Source organism: Amblyomma mixtum, chromosome 1, assembly GCF_055824585.1.
Source record: "Amblyomma mixtum isolate Tamu chromosome 1, ASM5582458v1, whole genome shotgun sequence".
In the NCBI taxonomy this organism is placed as follows: Eukaryota; Metazoa; Arthropoda; class Arachnida; order Ixodida; family Ixodidae; genus Amblyomma; species Amblyomma mixtum.
Window position 1 is genome coordinate 96,049,608 of NC_143012.1, and position 23,594 is coordinate 96,073,201.

The 23,594-nt window shown below is 46.0% G+C and overlaps 1 protein-coding gene across 1 annotated transcript in view; it reads left to right on the forward strand.

Moving 5' to 3' along the window:
* The window catches only part of LOC149367268 (uncharacterized), a 99,816-nt gene that overhangs the window by 55,827 nt on the left and 20,395 nt on the right, over positions 1 to 23,594 (forward strand). Inside the window, exon 6 of the mRNA XM_089573456.1 lies at positions 9,885 to 10,077. Within this exon, the coding sequence (XP_089429582.1) occupies positions 9,885 to 10,077 (193 nt within the window). The remainder of the gene's footprint in view (positions 1 to 9,884; positions 10,078 to 23,594) is intronic.

Here is a 23,594-nt window from a genome sequence, read left to right on the forward strand (position 1 = left end):
GCTCGTCATTGACTGTCGTCCTTGTTGTTTTAGCGCTTCGAAAAATGTCAAAACTGCACCAACTAGCCCAATCCGCTACCCTTCTGAACTACCACTCCGGAATGCTCAGCAGAAGGAGGGGTTAGGTTGGTTTGACGAAAAGCCGGCGAGCTGTCTGAAGAGTGGAGAGGTCTCATTAAGAAACATCAAAGCATGAATGCGTCCAAACCCACAGACAGAATAGAAGTGGCAGAGTTATAACAGTTAATAAAGGCCCGGTAGCCGACATAACGAAGCTTAGGCTTACGGGGTTAAACGTCCCAAAGCGACTCAGGCTATGAGGGAGGCCGTAGTAAAAGGCTCAGGAAATTTTGGCAACCCAGGGTTCTTTAACGTGCACTGAGTTCGCACTGTACACGGGCCTCTAGAATTTCTCCTCTATCAGAATTCGACCGCCCCGCCGGGTCTTCCGAATCAGCGGCCGAGTTCCGCAACGACTGAGCCGTCGCGGCGGCCCGTAAGGAAGTTTACTGTTCTGAGAATCGAGTATAGAACAAAGAGCGAAGGTAGCCTATAAGCGAAGAAGAAACTAGGCATAAGCAAGAACCATAATTTCATCAGTAAGAGAGGCAGAGGGCAGTGTCATTAGCAACATGGATAAGGTAGAGAAATTAGCCAAACATTGCTCCACGAATCGGTATCCACGGTACGGTATCCAGTGTGATCAGGACGTTACTGAAAGAGGCAGTAGTGAACAGCGCCGGGAAATCGCGTCAGTAGCGAAAGAACAATTAAAGAAAGCTTTACGAGCAATGAAAGAGGTGCAAAGGAGCTGCTTACGATCAGGTTGCAGGCGATCTGTTAGAGGACGCAGGGAGATTGCGCTAAAAAAATCGTCACCCCATATTCGCCATGCCTTGTGACTTCCAGAGTACCACAAGTTTGGAAGAACGCTCAAGTAATCTCAATCCATAAGAAAGGACGCCTCAAGGACTTAAAAAATAACAGATCTATCAGCTTACTCTCCGTATCCTAGAAGATATTTACGAACACAATCACAAACAGAGTCAGGACAACGTTACACTTCAATCAACCAAATGATCTGGCAGGCTTCCGTAAAGGGTTCTCGAGAATATGCCATGCTGACACGATCAATAATGACACAGAGAAATTTCAGAGCATAACGAGCCCATATATAACGCGCTTATAGATTACGCCACCACGTTTCACTCAGCCGAAACTTCAGCATTCATGCAGGCATCATGGAATCAAGGTGTAGAAGAGCCTAACGTAAACATTCTGGAAGATATCTATAACGACTGCAGAGCTACTTAGTCCTACATAAAGTCCACAATAAATCATCAACAGGAAAAGATATAAAGCATGGAGACACGATGTGGACAATGCTCTTCACCGCTGCCTACAGGACGCATTCCGAAGTCTGAATTGGAAACAGTTCGAGGTAAGCTGTAACCGCGAAAACCTTAGTATTCTGCGATTCGCTGGTGACATTGCCCTGCTACGTCACTCAGGAGAAGAGCTGCAAATCATGATCAATGAGTTAGATAGGCTGAGCAGTACTTTGGGTCTAAAATTAGTATCTAGAAATCCAAAGTAATGTTCATCAGTCGAAGAAAACATTTACTTAGGAGAGGTACCGACCACAGGTCCGGATCAAGAGAGTGAAATAACTAGAAGAATAATGATGGGGTGTTGCTTATCTGGAAAGTTTTCTCAGACCATGAGTGGCACTTTACCTATATCCATTGAAGAGAAATGTATAACAGCTGTATCTTACTGCTATTCACCTATTGGATAGAAATGTGGTGGCTAAACAAAAGGGTTCTGCTTAAGGACAGCGCAGCGAGCAATGGAATGAAAGATAATAGGCGCACCGTTACGAGATTAGAAACGGGCAGATTGATTTGGTTTATTGGTGTTTAACGTCGCGAAGCAACTCAGGCTATGAGGGACGCCGTAGTGAAAGGCTCCGGAAATTTCGACCACTTGGGGTTCTTTAACATCCACTGACATCGCACAGCACACGGGCCTCTAGAATGTCGCCTTCATCGAAATTCAGCCGCAGCGGCCGAGACCGAACCGGCGTCTTTCGGAGAAACAGGCTGAGTGGGTGAGGAAGCAAACGCGGGTTAATGACATCCTAGTCCAACTCCAGAGGAAGAAATGGTATTGGGCAGGGCATGCAATGCTAAGGCAAGATAAACGGTGTTCCTTAAGGGTGACACACTTGAATCTAAGGAATTCTATGAAGTTTGCGGGGCAGGGTGGCCGCACCTGTCGCGGGGCAGGGTTAACTGGTGGGATATGGGGGAGAGGCCATGGCCCTGCAGTAGGCCTTGTCGGGTGGTGATGATGATGATAAGGCTTTGGAGCACAAGGTTTATGACTCGGCCGAGGCAATTAAGCGTCGCAGGTTGATTTTTTCTGCTAGAAAATAAATGGGGTATTGTGTTTTTTTTTGCATATCAGTCGAGGTCGGAGGTGCTTATGTTCGTATTTTATAAGTGAGGGCTACAGATGAGGACACGCTTATGAGGACACACTTTCGCTGAAGAAAGGGACGCACTGAATGCAAAAAACAGACGTCTCCCGATGAAGCCTCAAAGGATGTGGGGTGAACCAGATTTTTGACGCGGTGCTAAGGTGTGCCGCAACACAGCGTTTCGTCCTGCAAAAATGTCTTCAGACAGCTTTTGTAGACTTCTTCACTCAAGTACAATAGTCTTTCTAGAGGAAAATATTGTTTACTGGTATGTAAACAATCTCTTAAATTCTAGCCGCATTCTTTCAATAGAGTTCGATTTATAGATAAAGGACTACTGGCCCCGTAGACAGAAGTCCATGGAGACTCTAAATATTTTATGTATTATTCTGTGTTACAATTTTATAGACCACTATTATACTTATTATACCTCCGGTAGACCATTGTCTAAAGAGGGTTCGTTAAGAGTCTACAAAAGCTGCAAAATGACTTAGCACAGGTTCCACAACTGACACGACGATCAATATGCTTGCAAAATTAGTTTATATAAAAGGTATCCATTCTGGGTTTACGTATTACTTCCGTGAGACGAAAATGACCACTTTATAGCGGGTTTTCCACTAAAGATATACTGCAACATAGGTTTTTAATTTTTTTCTTTTCGGAAGAGCATTGCTGGCGGCCTGGTGCGCCAGAATACAGTTGAGCGTGGTTTAGGCGTCCACCAAGATGTGACATAGTTACAGAGCCAATTCCCTTCCTCAAAACGAATTTTGCTATCAAAATTGTGAGGCAGTCGTTCGTCGTACAGCGCTCCTTTTGGTCCCATGCGTGTGTGTGTGGGTTGTCGAAGAGCGTTTCGGGCGGTGTTATATGCGCGATGCAGCCGTTCGTCGTACAGCGTTCCGGGTGTTGTATTACACACGAGGGTGTGTGTGTGGGTCGTGTCATAGATCGCGCCATTTTCCTTCCTTAAAAATGGAATGCTCATATCAAAATCGACCGGCCATGGTGGCTCAGTGGTTAGGGCACAGTTCTACAGAGACGTAGTTCGCGGGTTCGAACACTGCTGCGTTTGGATTGGAGTTGTTGTTATAAAAATATTTCCCTTATGCTGCTAGGATGGCAACCATTCACGAAAGCGAGAATATTGTCCGCCTAGTCGAACAGGTGTGTAGGGACAACCTAAAAAAACGTGCTGAGGAGAAGTCCAAAGAGCACACAACCAGACATCTCTGAAAATCCAGGGCAAACAGGGCAAACCATCTAGGGCAAACAGCAGATCGTCAGTTATCGTCACGGTAAAAATGGCATGAACTCAAGGATGGCGGCCACCAAAATGCCAGACACAAGTGATATAGATTTCACCATTGAATAGTATACACCACTCTCCACCGCAGTTTATATGATGCGCACGCGGCTGTCAGAAACAAACCTTGCAAGTCTGTAAAAAATGCTCTATCTGTGAACAGCTTTTTCCTAGAAACACTTTAACATGGTACGAGAACGTCGAACCAAGCATACATCGTAATATTAGCAGCGATTCTTAGCACATTTGTCGGAAGTCCGAAATAATGCGTAAAATTCTACACCCGGAGATAAATGGACTCGTAGAATTTTTAAGAGGTACACGCTGAAAGTGGTGGTGGCCTACGCGCTAACACATAGCCATTATGACCAGATCGTTGAAAGCTTCTATGAAGACATGGAATCGGCAATAAAACAAAGTAAAATCACAGTACACTGTACTGATTACCGATCTCAATGCGAAGGTGGGCAAGAAGGAGCCTAGAGACCAAGATGTAGGTGACTATGGCATATGGTCTAGGAATGCGCAGGGGAGAGTTATTAGTAGAGTTCGCAGATAGAAATAATTGACAGATCATGAATACCTTCTTCCGTTAAGAAGAAAACAGGATGTGGTCGTGGAACAGCCACAGTGGTGAGACTAGAAATGAAATAGACTTCATTCTGTGCGCTCACTCTGGCATCGTACCGGTTGTAGAGGCCCTCGGAAAGGTCCGTTGTAACGACCACAGAATGCTAAGGTCTGGGACTAGCTTAGATATGAAGAGGAAAAGGAGGAAGATAGTGAAGCGGAAGCCCATTAACGAGTCAGCGGTAAGAGGGACAGTAGAGGAATTCCGGATTTCACTGCAGAACAAGTATTCCGCTTTAACTGAGGAAGACGACTGTAATGTTGCAAAAATGAAAGACAAGCTCCCAGGTATCGTTGCGGAGTGCGCCGAAGGAGGCGGTAGGATGCTTCCGCAGGAGATCAGCAAGCTACCTCAGGAGACGAAAGATCTAATTAAGAAACGCCAAAGCATGAAGTCATCTAACTCTACAGACAAAATAGAACTAGCAGAGCTATGAAAGTTAATAAATGAGCCCAAATTTGCTGAGATAAGGAAGTTTAATATGGAGAGAATCGAGCATGCTCTAAAGAACGCAGGTAGCCTAAAAGCGCTAAAGGAGGAATTAGGAATAGGTGAAAAGCAGATGCATGCATTAAGAGAGAATGAGGGCATTGTCATTAGCAATATGGATGAAATAGTCAAGGGAGCTGAACAGTTCTGCACTAATCTATACAGTAGCCAATGGAATGAGTACGTTAACGAGAGAGACAATAGCACAGAGCAATGGGACAAGCCGCCAGTGAAGAAAAAGGAAGTAAACTTAACATGAATGGAAGGGGGACAGTAGATGGTGACCATCAGGTAACAGCAGATTTCTTGGGTTAAGGAGGGGGAATCGTGCTAGAAAAAGTAGCCACTCTGTCTACGCAATGCCTTGTGACCTCGTGCGAACGAGGAGCTTGGAAGAACGCGAACATTAAGTTAATTCATGACAAAGGAGCCTTCTTGTAAAAAACAGCGCTAAGACGAAGGACAACGAAAAAGAGTAAAACAGGACCGCTGCTGACTCTTTCTCGTGGCCCTTCGTCTTAGCGCTGTTTTTTTCCAAGAAACATGTACCAACTAGCTCAACTCTCCGTTTTATTGACAAAGGAGACGTTAAGCACTTAAAAATTAAGGACTGTTAAGCTTACTGACCGTCGCCTACCCGGTACTTACTTATTCGATCGATAATAGTGTCGGGACTACTTAAGACTACAATCAACCAAATGATCAGGCAGCCTTTCGAAAAGGATGCTTCACAACAGGCCACGTTCAGACTATCAACCAGGTGACACAGAAATGCGCAGAATATGACCAACACCTCTATAGAGCCTTCATTGATTGCGAGGAATCGTCTGACTCAGTGGAAACATCAGGTGACATGCAGGCATTGCAGAATCATGGCGTCAATGTGTGTTATGTGCAGACATTGGAAGATATCTATAACGACTGCGCAGCTATCATAGTCCTCCATAAAGTCAACAATAAAATTCTAATAAAAAAGCATGCCGGGGAGGCATGATCTCCCCAATGCTATTCAGCGCCTGTTTGCATGAGCGATATCGAGGCCTGAATTGGGAGCAGTCGTGGATAAGGGTTAACGGAGAATACTTAAGTAGACTGCGATTTGCTAATGACATTGCCTTGCTAAGTCACTCAGGACATGAACTGGAGAGCATAATGAAAAGGAATTAGACAGGCAGAGCAGAGCAGTGTGCCTAAAAATTTACATGCAGAACCGCAAAGTTCAAGAGTCAAGCAAGGGAACAGCACTTCGCAATTAGTGGCGAAGTGCTGGAAGTAGTAAGAGAATATGTCTATTTAGGGCAAGTAGTAACCGCTGATCTTTATCATGAGAGGGAAATTGCTGCTAGAAGGATGAGAATGAGGTGGAGCGCAAATGGCAGGTTCTCCCAGATCACGACTGGCAGTTTACCAACATCCCTCACGAGAAAAGTCTACAACTGCTGTAACCGGTACTCACCCATGGGGCAGAAACGGGGAGGCTAACAAAGAGGGTTTAGCTTAAGTTAGGGACAACGCAGCGAGCTATGGAAAGAATACTGATAGGTGTAACGTTAAGAGATCGGAAGCGGGCGGAGTGGGTGAGGGAACAAACGCGGGTTAATGACAATCTAGTCGAAATCAAGAGGAAGAAATGGGCTTGGAAAAGTGGCCCGGATTTTGGGATTGGGTGGTAATATACTGGCAGCATTTTTTTTCGATTTTAAAGCGATTATTTTCTTGCTGATAACTGAAAAGTCAACTACACGAAATTAGGGCAGAGGAGAGCCATCTGATTTTGGATAACAACCATTGATCTGAGGGCAGTGATTATTATCGAGAGCAGTACCTTTATCTGCTGCTCCTGTATTTAGATAACCGTCCTTGCGGTAGTCCTGAGGGACATATATAAATAGGGTATGTCTTGATGTATACCTCCGGAGCCAAGCTTATCGGCCAGCTTGGCGACTTGAATTGAAGCTGCAGTTCATTCAACAACTAAAGGAGAGACGTAACATTACGAACAGTAACCTCTTTGGCATTTGGCTGAAAACATGAAATGTCAGTATTCTTTTCGACATAACGCTGAGAAAACGGAAATGGCAAGACTAGTATGCGTTAAGCGGATACCGGGCGCTCTAAGAAATTGTCATAGCTGATGCCCAGTAAATAAAATCTACAGAGAAAACATGGCAGCTAGAAAAGATTTTCTCTGATTCGCGCTCGAGTTGTTACGCTAATTGCTGTTTATTTGTCATCGTAATTATCATTAACTTGATGGACCACAAATGTGAATGGAGATCGACACCTTGGCACCTTTCTCTGCCGTGTTTCCTCAGAGTGACCGCGGCTTTCGGCGTAATACGCTAGTATTCAATGATATGAAGGCATGTAGTGAACTCCTTGTCGCTATGATGGAATTCTGCATTTCCCTTTCTCTCTTCCACCGATCTAAGCAGCTGATTTAACGAGAGCGAGAATGGGGGACTGTGATGAGGGCAAAAAAAAATTATAGTTCTCTAAAATTCAACTAAAGCGTGACATTATTCTCGCGTCTATGCGAAAACAACAAATCGTCATGCATGTGTGTCTCCTGAAGGGCAAACATAATCGTACCTGTGAAGCACAGTGCTGCGCACTCTTGAAAAGTGCCCGTGAGCACTTTTAGGAAAGCGACCTTTATTAGCCTCGAGCTCCTGGTTTTTAGGCAGCTCCTTTGGGCAAAAAAAATCACGCCTTTACTATCCGACTCTTTGTCGGCCGAGAAGGCTGCTTTCATCGAGCATTTTTACTCGCCAGTGTTACAATTCTGTTCATGCACTGAAGCGCGTATTTCGCGCATCAGATTCCTCAGACCTATTTCCTAGGAAATGGGTCTGAGGTGTCTGGCGTCAAAGCAGTCGTTTAATATGCGGCAGCTGCCATATATTAAACGATACTTGGTACATATTGTGGCACAAGCTGCTTCTATGCAGGCTAAACGAAATAATGTCCATTTATGCTATAAGTATCGAGCGAAGATAGGCTTAGAACACAACTTTATATGTATTATTTTCGTCGAAAATGTCCCTGCGAGGGAATCAGACCGCTGTAGTGCGAGGCATTGAGTTATTGTCCTGCATATTACAATTTTCAGCGAGCAGAGGTACGCCTGCGCAGAATACGTATTATTCATACGTCTTATACGCCTGCGCACACTACGTCTTCAGCCCCCTCAGAAAATTTTTTGAACAGTTACGCGCCCCTGACCAAAACAACTACCGACGCCGGAAGTCATTCTGGTTTTTGTCACCTACAATGCCTTTTTCAGACTAGAACAGACATCTTGGCGCGAACATTGCTAACTTGGGTTGGATTTCGGGGGAACGCCTATGCACCTGGAGTCACGTAACCCAAGCATCAGATAGCATCATGATCAAAGTTATCATGCGAATACGAAAATTTTGAGGACATCAATAACCGATCTTGACTGACCTTGCTTATTGAAAGCTCCGCCCACGCGGCGTTGCGCAACTTACACCCTCGGATATTGCTTAATTCAACTTGCGGCATCATTCGTCGCTTTCGTTTGTCCTTGTCTTTCCTTTTGAGCTAACTGCTTTTACTTTTTCTTTGAAGCAAAGGAAATACCCTTGTGTAGTTATGGGTGCAGAATAATGGTCGCCGTGCAGGCAGTTAAAAATACGTACTTTTTTATTGATTTCTGCATTGCTCCTCTGTTATTCTAACCTTAAGGTGCTGTCGCGACCACAGCATAGCCCAAGTACATATCGCGACATATTCTATCATAGTTTTGTTCTTGCCTGGATCGTCTGTCTTTCCGTGTGTAAAGTATACTACCTGTGATTGCGCAAGATGTTTATTTGCCTTGTTTCACGCTTTATATAGAGTAACTTTTGCTTAGATATGTAGATTTAATGGAGACGTACGTGTATTTAAATATTTTGTTGCGATGTTTTGTGTATACATATAGTGACTTTGCTTCCATTGACACTTTTCTGTCCTTTATCCAGTTTTATCTTCGCATTTCTAATGCTACATTTCATCTTCGCACTTGTAATGTATATTTTGCAGAACTACCTGTTTGTTCATGCTGCTGCTGCGCGGTGCACTGGAACGAAGGACAGCGTCATTGAGATTTTTTTTTCTGGCCGTTGCATATGTGCAAAAATGTAAAGGTTCTTGAACAAGAAAGTTTCATTCAAATATTTGTCTTCTATTCTTGCTAATGTCATGGCCTTTGCGTTTTTCATATCAGAAGCATGCAGTGCTTTCCTGGTTTCGGAATGATATAGTTCTAGACTTCGAGTGGCATATTCTTTACTTATTAAATATGGAAAAGCGTGGAGGCATTGGTATCAGTCACGTCTGCCACAGTTTTTAAGACATACGATTGCATTTTTTATTTAAAAAAAATACATATTTCACTTGTTTAGGCAGTGCGTAGCGTTTTCTAACACAGAATGGCATTATCAGTATTGCAATGCAGTTATTATTTTTGCGTTTGATCCCTCCACAAATTCTATGAGGAGACCGCGCGGCAACAACCCCCCCCCCCCCCCCTCCCACCCTTGAACAAAATGTCTGGCTACGCCACTGGTTGTGGAAAGCGAAAACACCGCTCAGTGTGTCATTGCTACTCATCCTCATCATTAGATAGCAATCAGAATTCGGGAAAACAAACGATGACGAAAGAAGACGATGGTTTTCGCCATCCATTGGGTTACGCGAAAGCTGAATAGGCGCTGCGGCAACGCAGGATTTCTTGGCGCGCTGGAGACCATTGCGGGAAGCCAGTATCTCTCTTCCATCCGCTCAAAGCGTTCTCGATGATTAGAGTAGGCAAAACAAAGTCGCACGGACCCTAGATTTGGGTGCGCGCGATTATTGCAATCACAGTGCGCATGGCGAAAGACACAGCTGTTACCTCTTAGCGCGCTAACCGGGAAGGCCCTGATGTTCCTCACGCATCACCTCTGTGTTCTTTCCCTTCCCAGGTTCCGTTACTCAATAAACAAGTGGTCACCTGAACACTACGTGGAAATCGGCGACTTCGGTGATAAAGATCCAGTGGTGACAATGAAAGTCAACCACGGTTTCTACGGCACACGTCTGCCGGCCCCCCAAGTAGGCGACTACTTTTGCATCGAATTCAGATTCACTGGAATTGCAAAAAAAGAAATGTTTCAGGCAAGTCATGAACTACCTGGATTCTTTTTGTGCTTTATAAGTTCGTTGCCGTCAAAGTCATTGTGCAGGGGCTACGGAAAGGAACGCGAACAGGGCGGAGCCCAGGCGCTCCACTGTTCCAATTTCTTTTCACCGCGCTTTTAATTGGGTGGTAGCAAAAAGACGCTAGAGTCGCCCGCGATGCATTGTACGGCGACTCTTGCGTCTCTTTTACACCACCCAGGTAAAAGCGCCACCAAAAGAAGATCGAGCAACACAGCGCGTAGGCGCCGCGTTCTTGTGCATGTTGGGCATGTGTCATGTCTCAGTTGGGCAAGTGTCATGGAAGCATGTGGATCGCGGATAAGGCAGTGTCGTTAATGGGCCGCCAGTATTACGTAGGCTAGGTTGTTGCCAATCGCGGCTGCGTGTAGTGTGACAAGTACACGTTCATATTTTTGCTGCAGTTGCCCCAAATGTTTTGTTCAGTTCAGGCAGAAAATTCCAACTGATGTAACGCGCTTCACTGCTCAATAACTCTTTCATTAAATCAGTCCCATGGTCTTCGCCAAGCAATCAACAACTTCACACACAAGTCCAGTTACTTTGAACTGGACCTCGATTGAATAGATTCTGCTGATATCAAATCTATCGTTGCTATAACCAAACTTTTCGTTTCTTGTGGGCTACCATAATAAATAAAATATTTTTAAAAAGCACAAGTTAGCAGTGCTCCTTAACGTTTTAGCAGATTTTCAGATCAGTTTCACAATTCTGGATCACCAGCCAACGACTGGAAAAGGATAAAGATAGGTGCTATTTATAAACCTAGTGAAATTCATAATTCATTCAATTACTGACTGATTTCACTTACATCATCAACAAGGAAAGTATTGGATCATATGATATTCACTCGCCTGGTCAGCATTCTAGAAAATATGAAGTTTTCTTCCACATTTCAACATGGATTTAGAAAACAATTCTTTTTTAACACAGTTCTTTTTTATTCAAACACAGCATCCCCATGCTGATTCCTTAGGTTTCCCTGTAGATTGCTTGTTTGTGCACTTCCTCTAACTCATTTGACTATATAAACCGTTTTATTATTATTGGGTAAAAGGGGTTCTCTTAAAATTGAGCCAATTGTATTTGACTGGATTCACGCTGTCTTTTCTACCTGTATTGAATATGTCTATGCTATAGGCACTAGTTCCCCCCTACCATCCGTCAACTCGGGAGTACCACACGAGTCAGTTGTCGGTCCTGTCTCTTTCCAAATATAGATAAACGGCAGACCTAATGTAGCTTCATCCTAAATATCTTTTGCGCTGATGACTGTGTGATATACCAGAAAAGAACCAGCGATACGAACCTCACCGAATATCTCTCCACACCGACATGCATAACGTGGGGAACTGGCCGGGCAGAAGATAATGATGTACCGATTGAAAAATTAGGTGCAGAAGAACTATTCAAGAACCTGGTTAGACAGCGAAAGCTATGACGTATCGGGAAACTGTACGCGACTTGGCGTCTGTAACGTTGAGTCCGTTACGTACACTGGATAGGCAGCGCGCCCACCCTGCCACCCTGGCAGTTGGAAGTTAACGGTTGATCGCGAGATGCTCACCCAAAGAACGCTACGAGCTACAGCTGCAGTGCCGCGTGTCTGACACGACGTTGTCAGTGCTAACGCATGCAGCTCACATCTCTCTCTCACCACTGCACGCACAGGGTCGTCCACTCTTAGTTGGAATGCGCTAGCGCATGGCCGTGCTCTTTGGAGGGTCACGGCGTCCGAAACGGCTGCACATCGAAGCGAAGTGGCAGATGACGCGAAGCACCACGTCCAGGTACACATTCTCCTGCGCCACTTTGCTGCGATGAGCGACTGTGTCGCACGCGGTGGCCCTCTGAGGAGAGCGGCCATGAGCTAGCGCATTCTAACTAAGAGTGGACGACCCTGTACCTCAAAGCGCTATTCAGGCGTCCACTGACCCAGGGAGGCAGTTATGTGCCTAAAACGTTGTCAACGCGAACGCCAATGAACACAATGAACGTCCATGGCCTATGGCTTCCATGCCGCGTTTCTGCTACGCCGTTGTCAATGCCAACGCTCGCAGCGCAGATCTGTCACTACCGCCACGTTGCCTTAAGCGCGACTGAGGTGTCCACTGTCCCAAGGGGCCAGTTATGCTCCTTTGCTTGCGAAGCTGCAGTTTTCAATCGTTTTCGTAGCTTAAAGCTTGACTAAGGTGTTCCCTGTCCACGGTGGCTAGTCCACGAAGCCTGTCTTCTTTCAGTCTCTCCGACTCACTTTCTATATCTGCCGACGAATAACACCGACCCGCCCTTTTTGTATATACGATGCAAGGCCGGCGCCTCCTCTCTTGTTGCAACGCGGTTTCACCGGCTCCACCTCTGACGTCGTGGAAGATGGCGCGGCGAGCAGCGCAGCCAGCTGCTTCGGTTGCTAGGCAACAGCTCAGATCGCGGTAAGGCCACCGGCCAGAGTGAAACAGCGAGAATACGAGAATACGGGCAATGTATGTCTCGCTGCAAAAATTTTAATCGATGCGCGTTTCCGGTTTTACTACATTGTGTCCTACATACCCACTTAACGAACTTCCTTGTAAAATTGATACCATCATGTCGTTACGGCGCCTTTCAGATAACTGACACAATTTTCTTGAATTCGAGCTCAGAGTTCCCAGCATACAAATACAGCAGAACTCTGGGACATCTGAAACGTTATTTTGTTCTTGGGCCTTTGTCAGGTAAAATACCACTCTGTGCAGCATTTCTGCATCACACAATATTGCGCCAAGCACTAGAAGCTTCAATTTAGTACGCTGGATATGGGACTTTCAATCTCGGATAAAACGGCTTGTCGTGCTTTAGAACAAATGGTTTATTAGGAATGGCTCAACTCAAGGCTATTCCTGAGTTTCAGTCTGTGTGTTCGTTTGACCTTGATATTCCATTCTTACTTAGCAATTTCATATAGCAATAGCCTTAATTCAGATGCCAAAATATACTTTGTCTCAACCAACACACGGTGGCTCCTAAATTTGGTCCTGGTCAATACGAAGATTTCGCCTACCACAACGACAAAAATGGGCCCACCTCATCCACCAAAATTTACGTCCTTGGACTCGGACCTAAATCCATGCCTAGAGTAATCAGATCGTAGCAATAGGGCAGTGACATTGCAGTTCAGTCTTGGTCATTTCCAAATTAGGCCAGCCCAAACTCCCAAAGTTTATTTGCGATTTACACCAAAGTGGATATCCAGACCAATCTGATGATGACCAATACCATAATGACCCCAGAATTTGCGGCGGGTGTTTTACAAAAGTTACGCTGGTGCGGCGGCCCCGATATTTGAACTTGACCGATTTCGACAAAAAGCTATGTCTAACCATAAATCATCGTAGAGAGAGGGTGTCGTAGATGGTCCTTGGCGATCACAAAATGAACAAGGGAGGGGAATACCTCAGGTTGCGAGCCAATGTTTCGACAAGGGGACTTGTCTTGCCCGACACGACAGGTACCTCCGTATTTTGCCCGAGCCTTTGCAAAATATTAGCGCTCGATCTTTGGTTAAACCCTCCTTAACCTTCTTCAAACCACTGGAAACATCTTTTGTTCGTCATTGCCGTTTATGCCCTCTTAACTACTAATACCATGGTGTGACTAAGAAAAGTAATTAAAAAATAAAAAGTGTCGCGGCCCATGCCACTAATTATAACGGGCTTAATTCAATATGTTCTAGAAAAATAATAAATAATGAGGAGACATTTGCAGAGTGGAAAAAATAAGAAAAACATACATCAGTCATCCAATTATAACCATTTGTGAGGCTAGTAAGGATAGTTATTCAATGGTGAAGGTAAATGTTGACTAGCTGAAGAAAATTAGTGGATCAAAGCCCTGTTTCATATGTTCGCTCCCGTGGGCAGATGAGGAAAAGTTTTACATGATGGAGGGAAAATGGTGGTTAAGAATCTTTGGTCTTGCTTCCGTCTCTTGGCGAATTGGGGATATATGATTAGAGTGTCATCCTTTGGTGATCTACTCTTTAACTGCTAGTATCACTGGCACCGCCATCTTGTTCACACCGTATTATTGGGCCTGAATTGGGTGTGGTGACGTTAAGACTGCCAATGCATTGTCCATTTTGCCTCGGCTATGTTTCACGATAGACCGATGCCACTGGGCGTCGGACGGACGTTTAATGGGCGAGCGCACGGTTGCTCTCCATGACGTCAGCGGAAGCCGGGGTTTCTTCCTCCACCTTCTGTTCGCTCGCGGCGCGTAGTATGCTGTCACGGAAACTTCCGCCGCCACTGCTGCTGCCTTGAGGAAGGGAACATATTCAACTCTATTTATCAAGTAACACAGCACCTCGTAGTGTCTATTAGGTTCCGTACTTGCTTCCCACGACTAATTCACGGGTTCTAATCCGACCCGTGGAGGATTTTTAAGGCAAAAGCTTTACCAGCCCCATGACGGCAAAAAGCGGCGGCGTGTGTTTGTAAGTTTGTCAACTCGAAGGTGGTGCAGAATATTCCAGCGCATTCAAGAAAAATAGGGCGCCCTCATCAAGCGGCTTAGGTATCACATGTTTACCCAAACTCCGCCAATTCAGACAATTATATCCATACTCGTTCTTCTATATATACTCCCCACTTGCTTACCTCAATCGGCGCCAGATTTGCCCACTACATCCGTGCAAAATTTTTTAGCAACCGTTCTTCCTACAGGGGTCCTTAAAGAGACGGTGGTGGCAGTCGTGTACGAGGTCTGTTAGAAAAGTATCTCACCTTTTGCCGAAGAAAAAAAAAATGGTATAACTGGAGCGTCGGAAACCTAATCACCTTCAAATTAGTCTCCTTGGGACCCCACATACTTCTCCCAGCGGTGCTGCCACTGTTGGAAGTATTCCGAAAAGGCCCTTTTCGGAATGAAGTTTAGCTCAGCTGTCGTTGCAGTCATAATGTCCTCCCTTGTCGGAAATCGCGCTCCTTTCAATGGCCTCTTGATTTTGGAAAACAGCCAGAAGTCCCAGGAAGCCATGTCAGGAGAGTAAGGAGTCTGTTGAACTACAGCAGTCTGGTTTTTTGCAGAAAAAGTGTGAATTTAGTGCGAGGAATGTGCAGGAGCATTGTCGTGAAGGATGCCCCAATTTCCTGTTGACCTCAACTCCGGTCTCTCGCGCAGCACAGCACCACGCAGGCGACGGAGGGCATCCCTCTAGTATTGTTTTGGTCATTGTTTACTTTGTGGGGTGCGTACGCGTGCTGTGCCCCACAGAGGGAGTCAAAGAAAGCAGTCAGCATCACTTTCACATTGCTGCGCACTTGGAGGGCCTTCTTTGGTCTTGGTGACGTGCAACGCTTCTATTGTGATGACTGGGATTTGGCTTCCGGGTCGTACCTGTACACCCAAGACTCGTCACCAGCGATTATGGTGTTGATGAAGTCGGGTTCACTGTTTCTGGAATCCAGCATATCCTGTGAGACTTCAACACGAAGCTGCTTTTGCTCCACCGTGAGCAGCTTCGGCACGAATTTCGCCGCATCTCTCTCCATGGCCAAATCTTCGGTGATAATAGAATGTGCAGAAACATTGGTGATGTCCACCTCTTCCGCAATTTTTCGGATAATCACACGACGGTCCCGCGTCACCACAGCGTTCACTTCGGCAATGACCTGGTCATTTCGGCATGTTGATGGCCGACCGGAGCGTGGCTCTGTCTGCACCGATGTGCGGCCGTCTTTAAACCAATTGTAAAACTGCTTAGTCTCTGTGCTGCTCATAGCATCGTCACCGAAAGCCATCTGAATATTCCGAATGGTTTCCACTTGGCTGTCGCCCAGTTTCTGGCAAAATTTGATTCTGTAGCGCTACTCCAGTCGCTCCGCCATTTTCCTTGCGATAAAAAACCGACGAGAGCACTGCGCACTGCCTCAATCAAACGCTGCGTGCCAGTGACTGACGCTATCGGCAGGCGAAAAAAAAAATTGTGCATGCGCGCGAAGTATCAAGGTAGGCTGGTGCAAGCGTGCTTGTTTCAAATCCATCAGGTGTTCGCAAAAAATAAATAAAGTCGGATACTTTTCTAACAGATCTCGTAAGCTGCGTAGCAGAAGTCAAGAGTGAATGTTGTGTTTGCAATGCCCAACAAAAAGGGTTGCAGTGGTTTAAAAAAAAGGCAAGCTGTCCTTGGCGTGGCAAACTGCTTGCTAGCACATTGAAACATTGATCTTGCAGAGCATGACCTCTTATATTTTTTTTAAATCGATAACTCATTCTTACAGGTACCTAGTACATTCTAAATCTGGACTTTATGTCAATATTCTTGTTCCGAGCAGAATGGTTGACTTAAGTCGGGAACGCTCTCAAGTCAGAAGGGTAACTATAGGTTTATGGCTGACCGATGCATTAGTCAACGCTCTCGTTCACAGGCGCATCTACAGGCCTCATGGGACGGCCCAGTCCTCGCTGCTGCCTGCTTGCTGCGGGTGCCAGAAGTAAGACTAGAGTGTTCTGGTTGGGCTGCACTTTGGTTTCCCCGCACGGAAAAAGGCCTTTAGTACGCTGCATCCGTCTTACCACATTGCATGCAATGTTTGGGGTGTATGCTAAGACGTGTACCGAGCATTATTAAGCTCGTCGGTACAGCCTAGCCTTTGCTAACAAGCCCAGACCCCGCGCTTAACCCTCAAGTATTTGGACCGTCCTGAAACAGGGAATAGGGAGGCTACGCCAATTATCATTGGCCTTTTTCGCTTCACAGCAACGCTTACGGTGCAATCTGAGGCTGAACTGAACACTATTTATGAACTAGTGAAGCAGCGTCGTTTTGCGCGTAATTTGAAGCATCAGGATACCCCTACCGCCGCTAGACTAAAACAATATTTTCTGAGCCATATTGGCCACTACCAGCACCGCCTGTTTATCGAACTGCCTGGAAGCGATCCAAGGTTACCAAAAAACGGCGAATGAATCGCATACACAGTACTTACGCGTAGTGTCACAAGCAGGCCCCGCCCACGCGGCTGGCTCTAGGCGAGCTGCAAGCAGGTTGCACGTGTATGCAAAACAGCAAAGATAGTGTTTTTCATAGCTGTCTTGTTTGGCAAGTTGTGTCTGGTGTGCTACAGACTGATTCACGTCTCAGAGCAACTCCGCTATGCTGTGTTCTTGCAGAGATTGTAGTTATTAGAGATGATCTACCTACTTTGGCAAATAGCCTTAGCAATGAATTGCGGCCCAGGTCACTCCTGTGTCCTGACAAAAGCCAAGCAGTTACAGTGCTACACTTTGTTGACAATTCTCCGGTCATTGTTGGTCACATGCTGCAGCCATTTCTGTGCCCCGTCCGTGTTATGGAAGCTCTTCATTCAGTGTGCGCCTCTCTGAAGCTGATAAGGCGTCCTAACCTCCTGGTGTGCCACATCCTCTACCTATGTTCAAGCTTTCGGCGCGAACCATAGCCTTTCGACAAAACGGCGCTCCACAATAAATTTATATCCCCCGCGTGGACCCAACCTCATCACAGACTACCTCTCTGTGAGGTGGTCGTCCAGTGGAGGTGTCGCTAATTTGAGGTTTGGGGTATCCTCGACATCCACGTCACAGACCTCTCCACTGGTATGCCTCTTCCGCCGAACTCCCGCCATGGAGGCAACGCTAAATCGCAGTTTACAAACCTTTCCTGGCACGCCGGCTGTGCGAAAACGAAATCTGCGTATCTAGGGCTATACCACTCCTGCCTAGCGCCAGGCACCAGAGTGCAGACGCACGGCCCAAACCACCAAGCTCTTTTAACATTTATCAACCGAACAAGGCTGCACTTTACTCGTTTCGGTTATGCCAGAGCTAATACAAACATCCCCATTTGCACCTTTTATTTAATACATACTGGATTTTTTTTAAATTTCTCTGTGCAAAGCACCATGGTATGAGGGGTAGAGCTAACCTGGACTATGAGAAGACAACAGGTACACACATCACAGGCGCTACTTATTTTACCACCATAGGGACCAACACAACCGGCGCAGCCTAGTGGCTGTGGTAAGTGTTGTTTTTTTTTTGTCCGTCGCCTTGGTTGCACTGCCACTCAGGCTGAGGATCCCAGATACCGTTTTGCACAAGATTCCACCCTTCACAAAAACAGCAATAAATTTCTTCTGTCTTCAATACAGGTGTTTTTGCAGTGTTCTGGAATATTTTTCAGGAGGAATCGAAATTTGTACAGTAACAACAGAGGTATCTGTAACATTGCGCTGTTCCTTGTAGCAGCAACAGGCCAGTTGTGTCTTGACAACAGGTGCCTTTACAGTACAACAGAAAAACCTGTTGTTGATTTAGGACCAAAAAATTATTTTCCTTATTTTTCTTATTCATTTTGACTGGACCCGGTTAACATGAAGGGCACGTAGGAGTGGGCTCCAATTATGAGCGTTTGGTATACACTGGAGAAGTAAACTTTCTTTGAATCCTAAAAAAGCATTGAGTATTTATTTTAGGTGCCGTTCATGAAAGTGGCGTGGGTACATGCTGGAGATAAAACAGTCTTTGAACCCATAGAATGTACTAAGTAATTGTTTTGAGTTTTTTTATATCATTTGAGATAAAATATGGTTTCACAAAAGTGTACTTAAGAGACCTACATGCCACCGGCGATGTACGAAGTAACCGACTTTGTATTTTCAGCACACTGCTCTGCCACCACAAATATGGTGGCCCCTTTCTCGCTTTCTACTTTCGTCCAACTGCGTTAACATTTGGTCTTCGTTTTGAACTTCCGCGTCCACTCCGACAGTCGTTATTCAGGTACTCTCCATAGCAGAACTCTGCATATCCTGCAGAAGACTTAAATGTTCAACTCTTGTAGCTTCTGTACAAGCGCAAGCGAATTCCATCCTGAAGCCGCAGCGAAGCCGAGACTGAAAGTGCAGCTGAAGTTCCGAAAATATTGTTTCCAGATTACATTAAAAATGAAAACGGTTGCTACTCTAGCTCCGCAACGTGGATTGAAATCAAAGGCGGTGAAAATGCACCAACTTTATTTGACAACTCCTCAAGTCACCTGACCGCCGAGGCAGCGCAATATCATGAAACATGCATACACCCGTTGCTACCGATTGAACCATTTGCGTTGTCCTCAACCTTCATTCGTTCATGCTGTTGTCCCGGCCTTGTAAGAGAGCAGGACGAGTGACGAGATTAAAATACTCGCGTGTGGTGTCAGCAGCAGCAGCTTTAGGCTGGCTCACATAAAGCTGAGAAGGTCGCCACGGCTGCAGAACCGGCCGTTCAAGGCGAAGAAGGTGCCACAGAGCGCCAATCAGGGAAAGCAGCACGGGACCCTGACCATCGCTTCCTGGAAGAACAATAAGCGGTGAATGCGACGGTACATAAGTGCCCAAAAGCGCCAAGCGAAAACGAGTGCGCCGTCGAAGAAAGAAAAGCGGCTGAGCACAGAACTCCTCAAGACATGTGAGCAACACGAGAGGCCATGTCCGCCTCCCTGTGGAAAATCGAGATTGGGCGAAGGCGGGTGCCGCACCTGCTGGGACAGGGCACGGCCAGCAGCCGTACCGTGGGACACCATCCATGGGCCTTCAGAGAATGTCCTATGCGTTTTCCAGCAATCCATTTCATGCTTACACCTACACTGGGAGACGATATATATTGTCTGTTCTGAAAGTAGTAGGACTGGTTTTTTCCTGGGCGAACGGGTGGACGAGAGGTGGTCAGCGTGTGCAGGATCGTTGAAGGGGGATATTGGGAATGCTGAGGAAAATCGGCAGTCGGCTCTCGGCCGTTAAAAAGAGGAGGTCGCTTGTACTGTGAACCCCTGTCGAAACGTCCCGTCACGTAGAATCGTCGAGCGTTTACTGGATCAGCGATACGCGATCAAATTTTGAGTAAATCTTGGTAAAACGGGCAAAGAGGCTCACAACATGACTAAGGAGGCCTACGGTGACGTTTCCATGGGTAGATCAGGTGTTTTTTGATAGGCAAAAGCTTTTCCGAGAAAGTAAGGAAAGAGTGGAGGAAGACGACCGCTTCAGACGCCCTTCGACCAGCAAGACCAACGAAAATGTGTAGCGAGTGAAGCATATACTTAACAGTGATCGTAGAATGAGTATCAGAATGATTGCTGATGACTTGAGCATTCCTCAAACCCGAAAACTTATCCATGAGGAAAGCGCGCGCGAAGTTGGTGCCGGGAGTGTTGTCAGAGGAGTAAACGGCCAACCGGTAGGATCTTCATCATGTGAATGAGGACCCCGATTTTTTGCCCAGCACAAGGCGGCAACGCTGCCTCAGCCCGCCTACAGCCTCGACTTGGCCCTGCCAGACTTCTTTCTATTCCCGAGAATAAAATCGACGCTCGAGGGGAAACATCACGGATCGGTAGAGGTGGTTCAACAGGCCGTGACGAGAAAGCTAAACAGCATTCCGGTCCAGGCGTTCCTGGAGGCGTACGAAAACTGTAAAACTCATAAGCAGCAGTGAGTAGGTGCGGAAGGGTGCTACCTTGAAAAATTGTAATCGTTTGTACTATTCTCTTCAATAAATTTTGTTTAAAAAAATGAGTCCTACTACTTTCAGAACAGACCATGTATATTGTCATTCAAAAAACCAACCGTCAAGCAGGAGTCGATCAAGTTGTTATGAGTTATTTGGGTATTTTTGTACGAAGCCCAGGGTAGACCTTTATAAGCCTTCGCAAGCTATTTTGCCGTGACTGCAGAGAGCTTGCCATATGTGCACAGTGATGACCATAATAGAGGAGATTTGGTGCTCAACTGATTGATTGCACCGTAGATCGCTGATGGCATGACCGAGTTCGGAGGAAGGTCATAACGGTTATTTTCGGCTCCCTTGTCCGAAACATGAGCGCGTGGTAGCCGAGTGCCCTTTCTGCCGACATAACGCCTGCAACTTAGTATCAGTTTACCGCAGTTAATCTAGACACGTAATAACATACCAGTAGCGCTCACTGCGACGCTTCGTGCTGGATCAAAGCGAAGGTGGGAAGGAATTATTCTTACGGAGTGTCTAGCGTTCCGTCCAGACGGAACATTTGCCGCCGCTGCAGTTCTGTCCAGACGGAATATTTAATGCAGCTAGAGTTCCGTCCATACAGTAGACAGTTTTAGTTTCACATAGGTAGAAGCTTCACGTACGTAGAGCGCTTACGGGTCACCTATGCGCATGCGCAGAACGTGAAGTGTCTGCATGAATCGCACGGACGTACGCGAGATTCGGATCTTTGCGTTGCGGCCTTCACGTTGCTTGCTTACGTGGCGTTGGCAAGATGGCGGCGCCCTGCCCGCCCGCTTCACAACGATAACAGCTTCGTGGCTAATCCCTCGACGTGGTATCGTGCTGTAAGCTGCTGTATTTGCCTTCAGTTGGCCCATTCTTGCTCTCGCATGAAGTTCTAGGTGAGAACTAGCTTTTGTTTTCCGGTTAGAAATCCAGTTCAGCAGATCCTAAGCCTGACGGAGAAGCGTTTGTGGTCGTCATAGCAACGAGTGTGAAACAAAATTAGTTTTGTTTATCTGTACTAGATAGCTCATCACATCATGCTAACGCATTTTTTAGGTTCTATGGCAGATTTACACAGTTTGCGTCCTGTACGTGTAGCTAAAACAGTACGAAGCGGTATAACAGTACGAAGGCACGAGCGTACGCTACGTAGACTGCTCACGTTTACGTTAGTGAAGGTTCTACGTACGCAAAACTAAAACTGTCTTATGTCCTTACTGTCCAGACTATACGCCTAGTGCATACCGTCATAAAGTGTACAAACATTTGTTGCTGCACGCTTTTATTGCTTTTATTTTGGTTCAGTCGACGCTAGAAGCGCTGTCACACACTGAGCGGAACAGGATTGCCACTTTTTTATACGGACATGCAAAAGACTGCAAGCAAACTGGGTTCCCAATCCCTAACACCAACTTAATTCCGTCTGGACATAACTCTTGTGGCAGATAATGCTGTACGGAACTGTATGGTCTCAGATATAGCTCCATCTGCACGGAACCCAATAGCTATAAGCAGTTCCGTGTGGACGGAACTTTAGCGCAAATTGTAGTTCCGTCCGTGCGGAACTCTAGTGCAAATTGTAGTTCCGTCTGGACGGAACTCTAGCCACCGCCATGATCTTAACACTCCGTACCCTTCCTGCTCTCATAAATGAACTCCTCCCATGCGAACCTTCACACGCGACCTCAGGTGGCTCATCCACGAATATTATCACTATAGGGCTCAAGTGCTCATTGAAAATCAAAGAGCACACGTAAAACTGCTGGCACCCACCACACAGCACATATTTAGGACATATACATCCGACGCCAACCTCACTTCCATTTAACAAGAGTAATACTTCTCACAGAACCTCTTTTACACAATATCTGTTGTCCAATTACCGCATAGTCTGGTCTCATACTCCACGTACATGGAAATTAAAATGCTTTCCTGGTCCCCTAAGGGTATAGACCACACCATGTTGTCCAGTGCCCTCATGCCAATCTAGTTATTCAACTAAAGGAGGACATAAATACGTTAGAACAGCACAGCCGTTTCCTTAAGCTAGAAATCCAGAGTTCAGAGCTGTCCTGGCGAGAGCTTGCTATCAAAAGTGAACGAAGTAGCTGAAAAGATAAAGCTACCCGCGGTGACCCAACGGGAAGTTAATGCTTTGCACAGATTGCCGGCTAAGGGCTCTAAAATTCCCGTAATCCTTGTTCGCTTCGCCAACAAAGGCACACGCGATCAGTGGCTTAAGAACAGGAACGAACTGCGGACAGATGAGAAGTGCTGCATATATCTGAACGAGAACCTCACAAAGCGGAATCGACAGCTGCTGCAGCATGCAAAGACGTGGGCCGATGACCATGGATTCCGTTATGCATGGTACAGACATGGTAGAATTTACGTGAGGAAGGAAAGCGGCGAAACCGCCTATCTAATCAAAGACGAGTGCGATCTTGACAAGATCGTGACCTAAACCGCTACCACCTTGAATTGCGGTTAACACACGCGAACAACAAAAAATGAGTTTTTCCTACCTGCTTCCTGAGGAACGAAAATTCATTCTTGCTTCGAAGTACCATACATTATTTAAATGTTTTCATACAAATACGCGGTCGCCAAATAACAATCTTTCGGAAGTAGGGCTATTGTTATCTTCATTTCATTTCAGTAATGATGTTATGTTCCCCGAAACTTAGTTGTCTGATGAGGAGACGTTCATTCTGCCTCACTATAAGAGCTTTTTTCTTAACCGCAGCAGTCGTCGTGGCGGCGGCGTGTCTTTGCTTGTAAGCAACGAAGTGAAATCTGACACCCTTGATCAATATTGTGTTTGCAGTGATGACTATGAGATATTGACTGTAATTACTGCCGACATGGTTCTCTCTGTAATCTACCGACCACCGGACGGAAACATTTCGAACTTCATTGATTACATTGCAGGGGACGGCAGAAAGTTAGGTGGGCGGATGAGA